Source organism: Aphelocoma coerulescens, chromosome 28 (genome assembly GCF_041296385.1).
Source record: "Aphelocoma coerulescens isolate FSJ_1873_10779 chromosome 28, UR_Acoe_1.0, whole genome shotgun sequence".
NCBI classification, from domain to species: domain Eukaryota; kingdom Metazoa; phylum Chordata; class Aves; order Passeriformes; family Corvidae; genus Aphelocoma; species Aphelocoma coerulescens.
The window spans coordinates 4741169-4752351 of record NC_091041.1 but is presented as its reverse complement, the minus strand read 5'-3'; the positions used below and the strand labels follow the sequence as shown (position 1 = coordinate 4752351).

At 63.6% G+C, this 11183-nt stretch overlaps 1 protein-coding gene across 1 annotated transcript; it reads left to right on the top strand.

Annotated features, from left to right (window-relative positions):
* Positions 1 to 9772: 9772 nt before the first annotated feature.
* Positions 9773 to 11153, top strand: LOC138099878 (uncharacterized). Its single transcript, XM_068997472.1, has 2 exons — positions 9773 to 9966; positions 10454 to 11153. Exons 1-2 carry the CDS (start codon positions 9773 to 9775, stop codon positions 11151 to 11153), a joined length of 894 nt encoding a protein of 297 aa, XP_068853573.1.
* The last annotated feature ends 30 nt before the right edge of the window (positions 11154 to 11183 follow it).

Here is an 11183-nt window from a genome sequence, read left to right as displayed (position 1 = left end):
TAACCCCAGCACCGGGGGTGCCCTGGGGAGGTGTGCTGGCTCAGCCAGCGGTTATCCCAGTGCTGCAATTATCCGGGAGTGCCAGAGCCTCGTCCTGTGGGGTGTTGGAGCTTCTGGGATGCAGTGAAAAGTGCCGCTCAGCGCAGAGGGTGGGTGAGCTCAGCAAGGGGGGCCAACACCACCGAGGGAGAGCTGGTGCTGCTGGGGGGATGCGGTGGCCTGGCGGGGGATGCTCCCCCAGCACATGGAAAGGTTTGGATTTCAAACATCCCCGTCCCACGCTGGCGCTGCACACCCCCCGCGGACACACGGACATTCCTGTACGTGCCCGGGCATTCACCCACCCACGGCAGCCCTCGGTCCTTGACTCGGGTGTGGCTGTGCCAGGTCACCCAAAGGGATGTGACCAGGGTGCGGGATGGCACCTGCCTCAGAGAGGCCATCCAAATGGCAAGACTCTTGGATTTGGCCTCTCACCTGCCCGAAACCCTTTGGCACGGGGGTCTGGGGCCAGGGATGCTGTCGGGATGCGGTGGGAGCCGTGCGGCGTGGCCGGACAGGCAGAGCCCAGCAGGAGCGATGCGGCAGCTCGGCACAGGGGTAATTAGCAGCTTTGATTCCAGATCCTCATTAGGGGCTGGCACCCCCCGCTGTTGCGCTCCGTGCAATTAGTCGCTAAGTAACACACGGATATTTATACCCCGCACAGAACCGGGGCCGGCACGATGCCGGCATCGGCATCGCCGGGGTGCTCCGGCTGGGGCCGGCCATCGCCGTGACGGGGACATTTTGGGACAAGCGGCCCGGGCTTGCCAAGGAGCTGGGATGAGGGTCCGAGAGCCACTCCGGGGTGCCTAGTGGCGAGGCAGCACCCAAGGGTGGGCACCCACAGGGACGCGTGTGAGACACCGTTACCCTGGGGAAGCCACTTCCCTGGCACCACCGCGAGGGACCGGCAGCTCCAAGAGGCTTTTCTATGGGGAAGATGTTTTATCTTCCCTCTCACCCCACCCTAATTAATTGTTTTAATTAAGGAAATGCCACCTCCACTCCCGACTGCCATTTGCCTGCAGAAACGTTGCTAATTACGGCGAGGGAATCGCGCCGGGGCTTGTTAGCAGGCAGCTGGGAGGGGGGTTGGGGGGGGGGGGCTAAAAATATATGGGAAAAAGGAAAAGAAACGAGCTCTGAGATGCAAATCACCCTCCAGGCAGCGGAGGGAGTTTGGGGTCCCCTGTGAGGGAAGGGGTGGCCGTGGTGGGGGATGTGGTTTGGTGCCCTCATCCATCACCTCTGCCCGGCAGCGGGTGGGTGTTGAGGAAGCCGTGTCCGCTGTGGTGTCACCCAGCCGGAAACCGGCTTGGGAAGAGGGGGGCTGAACCCCAAATTTGCCACTGCACGGAGCTGGCACCGCCTCCCTCGCCGGCTTTGTCAGCAGCAGCCGGGAGCTCGCGCTGCGCTCTGCTTTTTAACAGCTTTCATGAATTTTAATGGACAGTTGCTGCTGGATTTCTCCTCTTCCCGCTGCTTTCCCGCCCCCCGCAGCCCTTCGGGTCGCCCTTTTCCTCCCCGGGGCTGCTCCGGCTTGCAGCATCCTCCGAGCCCCCCCAAATCCTCCCCGGTGTCCCGCTCGTCACCCCACAGAGGAGATTTGTCCCCACCGGGGCCGGGTGTTGGCGGCGGTGCCGCCGGTGCGAGGGTGCCGCGGGTCCGCCCGGTGGCTCCGGGCACCCCGGTGGCTTTTCCCGAAATTCCATGGATACAAAGGCTCCGGAGACGCTACTTCAGAACCATCCATCTTTATTAGCAGCTGGTTAACACCTCCCCGAGGGACCATAACGAAGGGAAGCAACTTAATCACCGTCATGCAGCAAAGTGCGGGCGAGCACGTCTCCCCCGGCCGTTCCCACCCCCCGCGCGGCTGCTTCCCGGTGGCTGCGGTGTCCTCGGGTGCTCCCACCTGGTGACAGTGTCCGTCCTGCAGTCCTCCGGTCCTCTGATGATGTCTCTGCTGTCTCCGTGTGACAGCATGGCCCCTGGGCCTGAAGCCTTGTCCCTACTGGTCCCTCCAGGTTCCTCTGGTCCCCCCTGGTCCTTTGGTTCCTCCGAACCCCCTCGTTCTCCAGCCATGTCCCTCCTGGCCCCAAGCAGTGATGCTCCCTCTGATGTCCCCTCTCCTCCCTCCTGGTCCCTCCTGGTCCATGATGGGATCCCCCCTGGAAGGGAGGCTGAATCCTGCCCTTTTCCCAGGAGATTTGGAGTGTGGGGCCGGGACGCTGCAGAGCAAAGGGGTTTGGGTCTGCAAGGGAAAGGCCACAGGGCCACGGTTCCTCAGACCACCTGCCCAGGCACAGGAAAACTGGGAACTGCTCGTCACCAGGGGTGGTGGCACCCCCTGAGGTCCCACGGTGCGGGGATAACGTGGGGGTGTGGATCCAGCCCCACCGGCTGCCAAACCCCAACACCCCTCGCTGTGGCTCCATCCCAGCTCCCAGCAGCTTTCCTAGAGGCTCCATTCCCAGCTACTTTAGATTTGGGTCCCATTCCGAACAAAAAGCGTCACTTTGAAATGACTCGTGGTTGCCAAAGGGATCGAAATAACATTTTCTGGCGAAGATTTCGCTTTGTTTTTTTAAAACGCTGCTTAGAAAAAGCTCGGTGCTGTCGGTCCCTCTCCTTCCACTGCCGAATTCCAGAGATTTTGGAGTTGATCCCACCTGGCTCCAAAACTCCCCTTATTCTGGGAGAAATTTCCCGGCTCCACCCCCCGCCCTAAGAGCCAGTGTTGGACCTGGGTGAGCTTTGGGAAAGACAGAAACAGGCTTGGACTGCTGGTGGGTCTGCTTGGCTCCCTGGGCTGGGAAAAACTTGTTCCAGGAAGAGTGTGTAGGAGCAGGGGGAAGAGGTGGGAGAAACTGGATCAGTCCTGCCCAGGGCTTCTGCTGAACCAGGTGCTGCTGTCCCAGCACGGTGGAGGGAGCGTGGTCTCACCAAAGTGTCTTTTGTCCAATCCCTGGTCACTGAACTGCCCTGCTTGAAGGAGGAGAGGTGGTTGGCCATGGGGTGGAGGTGGCTGTGGCCATGGCGAGATGATGGTTGCAGGTTCAAGCACCTGATATAAGCCCCAAGGCCACAACCACCACCTCCCCAGGGTCACAACCATCTCCCCATGACAACATCTCTCTTATCCCCCATCTTCATCACCCCCAGCCCTGCCTTCGTCCTCCACTCTTCATCTCCATCACTTCCAGTCCTGCTTTCATCTCCCCCACCCCCCGTCTCCATCACCCCCAGCTCCTCCACCGCCGCTCCAGGACCCTGCGGATGCCACCAGCTCCCGCATCCCCACGAGGCGAGGGCGCCGGGGAGGAGCGCCGGGAACCGGAGCGCGGAAGATCAAGAGGAAAATGATCAAAGGAGGGATGTGGGTGAGCGCTGGCAACCCTGTCACCCTGGAGACGGGAAGCAAATATTTGGGCTAATGGCACTCCCGGGGAGCAGGACAGGGCGCTTCCCATTGTCGGGTGACAATAGGGATGGGCAGCTGCCACCGAGCCGCTGTCAGGCGCGGCGCGGGGGGAATTTGGGCTCTCGGCGGTTCCTTACCGGAGCTGGCCGTGAGGCAGCGCTGGGTGCCGGCCGGGGGGATGCTGGGCCGGGGGGCTGCTCTGGCTGAGGGATGCACGTCCAGGGGGATGTTTATCCAGGGAATGCTCTGGCGGGGGATGCTCGGCTGGGGAATTCAGGGGGTGTTGGGAGGGCAAAAGTTCACGGCGCTGGCGCTGTCCCGCAGCGCCACCGTGTCACGAGGCCAGCAGCACCGTGGGCATCGCCAGCCCGGCTCCGTCCCCTCCCGTGCGGGTCTGTCACATCCCTGGGCTCAGCCTTTCCCCACCGTCAGCTCCCCAGAGGCAGCGAGTCCTCCCTGAGCCTTCCTCCCGCAGCCCCGGGGATGCTCCTCCTGCCCAGCCGGGAGGGAAACTGAGGCACGGAGAGCTCAGACAGGCAGTGAGTGCTGGGAAGGGGCTGCAGGAGCTGCAGACGTGTGTGTACACAAATAAATACATATTACTTTTTAAATATATCTTTTCAATAAGCTCAACCAACTGGTTGAATACAGAGAACACTTAAACATAGCCCCAAATATCTCCAGTTTTAACCCAATGGTTTGTTTGTAACAACATCCTTAACGTGCTGGGAGAGCACCCAGGCTGCCACCTCCCCCCCTCCTGCTTGGGGACACCCGGCAGAGGTGACAACATGGCCCTTGGTGGCGCTGGGCCACCCACCCGCTGGCAGATGTGGGTCTGTCTGCACTGGGCAAGGCAGGGTGGGCACAGCCCGGGGTCCTGGTGGGGACAGGAGGGTGGTAACGGCTATATTAATACCAATATTATCAATAATGATAATAATAATGAAAAAAAATTTTTTAAATCTTAGTTTTAATAATAACAGTGCTGACGCTGAAAATACTAATATTATTAATAATAATATTATTAATGCTAATAATTCCCGAGCTGGCAAAGGGCTTTTGTCTCGTGCCCCCCGTCCGTCCCCCACAGCACGGCACCTGACGTGCCGCCCGCCCGCCCGCCGGTTCCAGGAGCATGATGGAATCGGAGTGACACGGAGGAAAATCAATCTGAATGAATGAGGTCACCTGCCTCATAAATAATTCATCAAAGGCGCGTGGTAACACACCTCGGCCCCGAGAGCCGCGGGGGCAGGCGGGGGAGCGGCGCGGCCCGCGGGTGCTGGCGATGGGTGCCGGGGGCTGGTCCATGCTGGGTGAATCCTTGCACAGGACTCGGAACGGTGCCCAGCCCCAGCAAGGCTCAGGGTGGGGGTCCCGGGGTGCTTGGTGGGTGCTGGGCCCCGGTGCCGCTCCCAGTGCCGCGGTGGGACAGCCAGGGCTGGGACCGGAGCGTGGCAGGACCCCGATCTCTGGGAAGAAGACACGAGGTCCCCCCACGGCCCAGAGGTGACCCCTCAGCACCCAGCTGCTGCCACCAGCTGCCCCGGGGACGCGGCAAAGGGGCTTTTGTCCCCTGGGAACAGCGGGCAGGTGCTGGAGGTGCGGGCAGGAAGGGCAGCAGGCCCAGGGATTACAGCGGGAAGAAGCGGAGCAGTGTGAGCCCGGCAAATGTTTTAATTCCCTTTAATTCCCCTGCTGCACCGTGGCCCTGGACCCGTCCCCGGGGTCACCAACCCTCCCCATGCGCACAGGGCTCTTCCCAACCTCCCTCTTGGAGCTGTTTTGGAGGAAGGCGAGCAAAGGAGCCCAAAATGTTGGAAAAGAACATCTTGAAGCCCTTCTGCCATCTGTTGTGCTTTCAGCGCAATTAAGCAGGAGGCAGCCGTGCCAGGCAGCAGGAGCATCCCTGCCTGCAGCAGCCGTCCCCCTGCCAGGCCTGGGAATCCACCCCGTGGGGCTGCGGGTGGGTTTTCGGGTGCCCAGGGCAGCTGGTTGGCAGCTGGGAGCGGGCGCAGATGTCCGGGCTCTGGTTGCTTGGCAGGTGCCTGGAAGGCGGCTCTGCTTTCCCGGCTCTCTCTGCTTTCCCGGCTCGCCAGGGCGGGTGCCAGCCCAGCTGTCCCTCCCCGGGGGCCGGTGGGGTACTCTGGGCCATGAAGGCTCATTGCGGGGTGCAGGCGGGGGGCGGGAGGGGTACAGTGACACACTGGCAGGTGGCTGTGGCACCCCAAAACCTCCCCTCCCGCCAGACCTGGGGACGCTTGGCCAGGGGATCTGGGTGTCTGGTGTCACCACACACCCGGCGAGGCCACGAAGAGCTGCCACAGACGGGGCTCAGAGCTGGGCTGAGACCTGCCCATCCCAGCAGCCCCGAGCCCTCCTGCCAAGCTCACACCCCGAGGCAGCGCTCCGTGGTGGGATTCGCCTCCGGATCCGCGCTTGTCAAGCTCCGGGCTTGTCACCGCTTCCCTGAGCTGCCTCCGGCGTTAACTTTGCCGGCAACATTGGTTTATCCCCTTGATCTTGACGGGAACTGGGAAGCAAGGGAAGCATCCCCAGGGAACCGCCGTCACGCGCGCCGAGCTTTAATTAGGGCTGGGAAATCGCCGCCGACAGCCGCGCGGGGAAGCGAACCCGGCACGGATTAGGGCCGAAATTAAATGGTCTGCACCGAAACGGGGAGCAAAATGCCCGAGCCCAGCTCCCGGTGGTGCCTCGGCAGTGGGGGGGGGGAATGTGGGGAGCAGCCCTGCACCCCCCTGCCCGCGGGGATCTCGGCAGATGGCTGAGACAGGCAGGGAAATGCGGGATGGAGCCGGCGGCGGCAGCAGCTGCGGCGAGAACAGCTCTGGAGTCGGCTCAGATGGGGATGAAGGAGCTGCTCCCCAGCCCCCTCCGCCTGTTCCCCAATCCACAGGGCCCGCTGGAACCCCCAGACTGCTGGGGACAGTGGGGACAAGGTCACACGTGCGGCCGAACGTGCTCTCCCGGGGGGTACCGTCCCCGCGGGCAGGGACAGGGACGCGCCCTGCAGGGCTGGTCCCCAGCACCCTGCACCCTCGGCGGCACGACCACCACGGCAACGGCTGGGGACACGCGTGGCACCACTAGTGACATGCATGTCAACTCCCGCTTGGCCCAGATGGCACGGGGGCTCGTCACAGATGGGTGCCCACCCACCAGCCGCCGGTCCTGTGGTGCCACCCGCCAGTTTTGGGGTGAAACCTTGCAGGATTTGGGTCAGCGGTGTGCACAGTGGGTGAAGCCACCACCCGAGCCCCAGGAGGGATGGTATCCATCCCTTTCCAGCGGCAGCAGGATGCCCTGGGCCGGCGTGGGTGTCCTGGCACAGCAGGTACCAGCATGGTGACACTGTCACGATATCCGGCTGTGTCAGCACAAACAACCAGCTCCCAGCCCGGCCGAGGACTAACGAGCCAGCTCTACTGCTAATTAATAATCCACTTGATTAAGAATTGCCAGTCAATATGTCACCAGCACAAGGACAGGCTCAGTGGCCACGAGCCGGGGCAATCGCTCCATGGGGGCCACGGTCCTCCTCTTGCTCCTGCTCATCTTCCTCCCCATCCAGCAGCCCCAGCTCAGCCTGCTCGGGCCCCTCTCTTTGCCCCCCTATTAATTGCCACCTGATGATGTTATGGATCGTCCCGATGACGTCATCAGCACCCTGTCTGTCTCCTCCCCCATCCATGCTGCCATCACCCAACAGGCTGGGGGTCCCTTTGTCCCACAAGGTGACGCAAGGACCCCCTCTGATGATGTCATTTGTCACTCAGGCTCCTGGTGATGTCACAAGCTCCCACACTCACCCCAGGTTCCCACTCAACAGCTGGACGGAATTCGGCCACGAGGGATCCTGAAGCCTTGGGGTGCAGCAGGACATCCCCAAAATGTGGGGGAAAGCCAGATCCATCCCCAGTGTCAAGAGCATCGTCCCCATTGTCCCCAGCAGGTGACATCAGGGGCGTCACATCGAGCTGGGCTGGGAACAGCAGGTTTGTGGGGGCTCCCCTTCCTCCCATCCTGAACCTCTCCATCGCTGAGCAGAGCACGGGGGGCAGGCGGGGGGCACGGTGTCCCCCAGGGCGGTTTTGTCAGACGGAGAGTGAGCAGGAAGCAGTAACAGCATCCCCGCGTCCCCTGCGAGGGAACAGGAGCAATTAGCTAATTGCAGTGGTGGGGGCCTGCCCCGGCCCCCCCGTGGGGCCGAGCGGGCTCCGTGTGTCGCAGCCGCAGCACTTTGTGCTTAACCTACATTCGCTTTTGTCCGACCGGCGCAGCCAGAGCGCGCCCGGGGCTCTGTGCTGGGCTCAGCTCAGATGCCGGGGTCCCTCTCAGCAGCCCCCAGCCCCAAATTAAGCAGCCAGGTCTCGGATGAGCCTGGGTAAGTGAGTCGCACTCAGGCAGCGACATGGTCACACAACAGTGTTCCCAAGCCAGGGATGGAGGTTTGTGTCCTCCCAGGGAGGGTAATCACAGAAACGTCTTCCCCAGGGTGCGTCTCTCCCCCGCAGCATCCTCCTCCACCCTTTCCCGGGAGAACGGGAGCGCTCGCAGCCTCTCGAGGAGCGGCAGTGCCTGACAGCTTCAATCGAGCTTTAATTAACTAACGAGGCTCGGCATTCCCCGCTCTGTGAACAAACACACGGAGGCAGAAGAGGCCCGCTCCAGCTGTGGCACCAGGCCAGATGTGTAGCGGGGAGAGTGGGAGTGTCAGGGGACTGCTCTGCTCAGGAATGTGGGGCTGGGGACCCAGGAGACCCCTTTGTCCTGAGGGACAATCAGGAGCACAGTTGGCTGGGGATACAACCCCGGGAATCAGGAGTCACAGCCTGTCCCCATGGCTCGAGGACAGTCCCACGGTGTCCCCAGCTACCTTTGGGTACTGCCAGCACCCCTAATTGACACCTCCATCGTCCCTTTCCTTCCATCCAACGCCAGCTAAAAATCCTGGACCATCACTGGGATAGCTGGTCAGTAGATCGTGCCCTGCTCGCGGTTCTCCTCCGGAGCTGGTGCCTGCCAGGATGGATTTTTTTTTTTTTTTACTGGGATGGATTTTTCCGCCTCGGCTGCCAGCGGGGTGGCTCGGCACCGGGGAAGGGGCCGAGGGAGCGCAGCCGGCGCCGGTGACGCGGCAAGAAGGGGCCATTGTGGCCAGGCACAGCTGTGCGGCGCGGGAAGGGAGCAGTGGGAATGCAAAATGCTGGAGAGGGAAGGGCTTGCGGGATCCACCACCCCGCGACGGGGGTTTCCCCACCCCGCACGGGCCCCGGTGACAATAGTGGCTTTATGGGGAGTGACACCATCCCCTGTCCCAGGAGCTGCCGGGGTCTGGCATGTGCCATGGGGACAGGTGGGTGTTGGGGACACCCTGTCCCCGTCCTGTCCCCTGCACGCCCACCCACAGGCTCAGCCAAACGAGGTGTTGGGTCCTCTTGGAGCCAGGATGTGCCAGCAGCAACCTGCTCTCGAGGCTGATGGAACCGGGCCCTGGAGTGCCCTGCCAGAGCGGCACTGGGGACTGAGGGGAGGACAGAGAGCGGCTCCGTGCCCTTCCCAGCGCCCCTCGGCGACCCGGAGGGCAGCGGATCCCGTTTCTCTCGCTGAGCTCTCCTGAATTATTCAGGCGCTGCCTCCCTGGCGATGCTCCCCCCTGCCCGCAGCGGAGCCCCCCTCACCCGGCCGGAGGGGAGCAGCCGGGACTGGTGTTGCTGGAGCTGTGGTGGGTATCCGAGTGGGATGTGCCGCGAGAGAGGGAGCGGGATGAGCCGTGCAGCCTCCCCGAGGACGGGCGATGCTCAGCGGGCCGGAGAGGAGCCGCTGCAAAGCCCCATTTCATTTCCCTGAAAGGAGAGGAGGGACGGGGGGGAGAGGCCGCTCGGAGCTGGCCCAGATCCTGCTGCTTCTCTTTTTTATTCCCTGTTTCCGTGCGGCGCCAGCTCCCATCCCTGCTGCTCCGCAGTGGCTGCTCCATCCACCCGGCAGCGCCCTTCAGGCAGGGACAGGGATTTGTGGGGTCTCCCCACTGTGTGATCCCAGCCAAGCACTCCCCAGCCGCTGCTTCGGGGTTGGAGTGAGGTGCAGAGCTCTGCGAGACATGGGGACATCCCTGGGATTCTTCTGGAGACGGGAATTGGGTGATCTGGGCTTTGGGCACACAGGAACGCACTGGGGGACGCAGGGTGCCCCCCACATGCCCACCCCATCCCATCACCCTCCGACGAACCTTCAGCAACAGCCTGAGCGAGGTGAAAAAGCTGCAGGGATGTCCCAGCGATGGGGATGTGGGATGGGACAGTGACGGGGGTGCAGAACAGGGCAGGAACGGGGACAGGGGATGGGGAAGTGACTCCGACACAGGACAGCAATGGGGACATGGGGCAGGGCAGCGGTGCGGATGCAGAACAGGGCAGTGATGGGACACGGGACCGGGGATCCTGGTGGCCTCCGGGACCGGACGAGCCCAGAGGGTGATTTATGCCGGGCAGGTTGACGCCACAACTGTTCGGAAGAGCGGCAACAGCTGCTCCGGCTGTTCTGGCACGACGTGGGACCAGAGCAAATCCTCGGGAACAGTAGGAGCGATGCCCCTGCGGTGTCGGGCACTGTCGTGGGGTGGGGACAGCAGGGCCGGGGGTGCTGGCGGGGCTCTGGGGTTTTCTTCCCAGCCGCTGGCATGAGACCAAGACTCAAGTCAAGGCTCCCGTTAATCCGGACTTTAATCCGCTCTAAATCCCACCTTTAATCTGTTTAATGCCACCTTTGGGAATTAGGATCCGGTGCCGCGGCACCTACCCCCTGAGCCGGGAGGAGGAAGAGGAGGGATGTTCCAAGATTCCCGATGCTGGGGAGCTCGGGATCTCTGTGGGATGTCGGGGGGTCCCCAGCACCAGGACGAACCGACAGCCACGACCGCCGGCCCTAAACACTCCCCCACACGCTGCTCTCGGCCGGCAGCACGGCAGCACCCCTTCCCCTCTTCCCACGGGTGTCACATCCCCTCGTGGGGCACCTGTGTGCAGAGGAGGGGGGGCTGTGCGAGACCCCGCCGTGCTGCCCACGCTCAGCCCGGCCCAGCAGCGCCCTCCCTCCTAAACTCCTGCCCGTCCGCGCCGCGGATCCGCCCGGCGCCCCGCGCCGCTTCCACGCGTGCTGCTCTCACCCGCCGTGTCCCCGTCACCCGCCCGTGTCCCCGTCACCCACCGGTGTCCCCGTCACCCACCCGTGTCCCCGTCACCCGCCCGTGTCCCCGTCACCCACCGGTGTCCCCGTCACCCACCCGTGTCCCCGTCACCCGCCCGTGTCCCCGTCACCCACCGGTGTCCCCGTCACCCGCCCGTGCCCCGTCACCCACCGGTGTCCCCGTCACCCACCGGTGTCCCCGTCACCCGCCCGTGTCCCCGTCACCCACCGGTGTCCCCGTCACCCGCCCGTGCCCCGTCACCCACCGGTGTCCCCGTCACCCACCCGTGTCCCCGTCACCCACCGGTGTCCCCGTCACCCGCCCGTGTCCCCGCCACCCCCGAGCAGCTGCGGGGCCCCGTGCCCGCCCCACGCGCGCTACCGGGACCGGCCCACGCGCGCGGGACCCGCGGGGACGCGCCCGCCCCGGCCCCGCCCCCGCCCCCTTCGCGCGCTCCCATTGGCTGCTTCGTAGCAAGCCGCGCGTCGCCATTGGCTGGCCCCG

Excerpts from the sequence above, each read along its gene's own strand:
- LOC138099878 (XM_068997472.1), top strand. The coding sequence starts at position 9,773 with ATGGGGATGTGGGATGGGACAGTGACGGGGGTGCAGAACAGGGCAGGA. Across the intron at positions 9,967-10,453 it reads GGACCGGACGAGCCCAGAGG|CACGGCAGCACCCCTTCCCC; the intron begins GTGATTTATGCC and ends CTCGGCCGGCAG.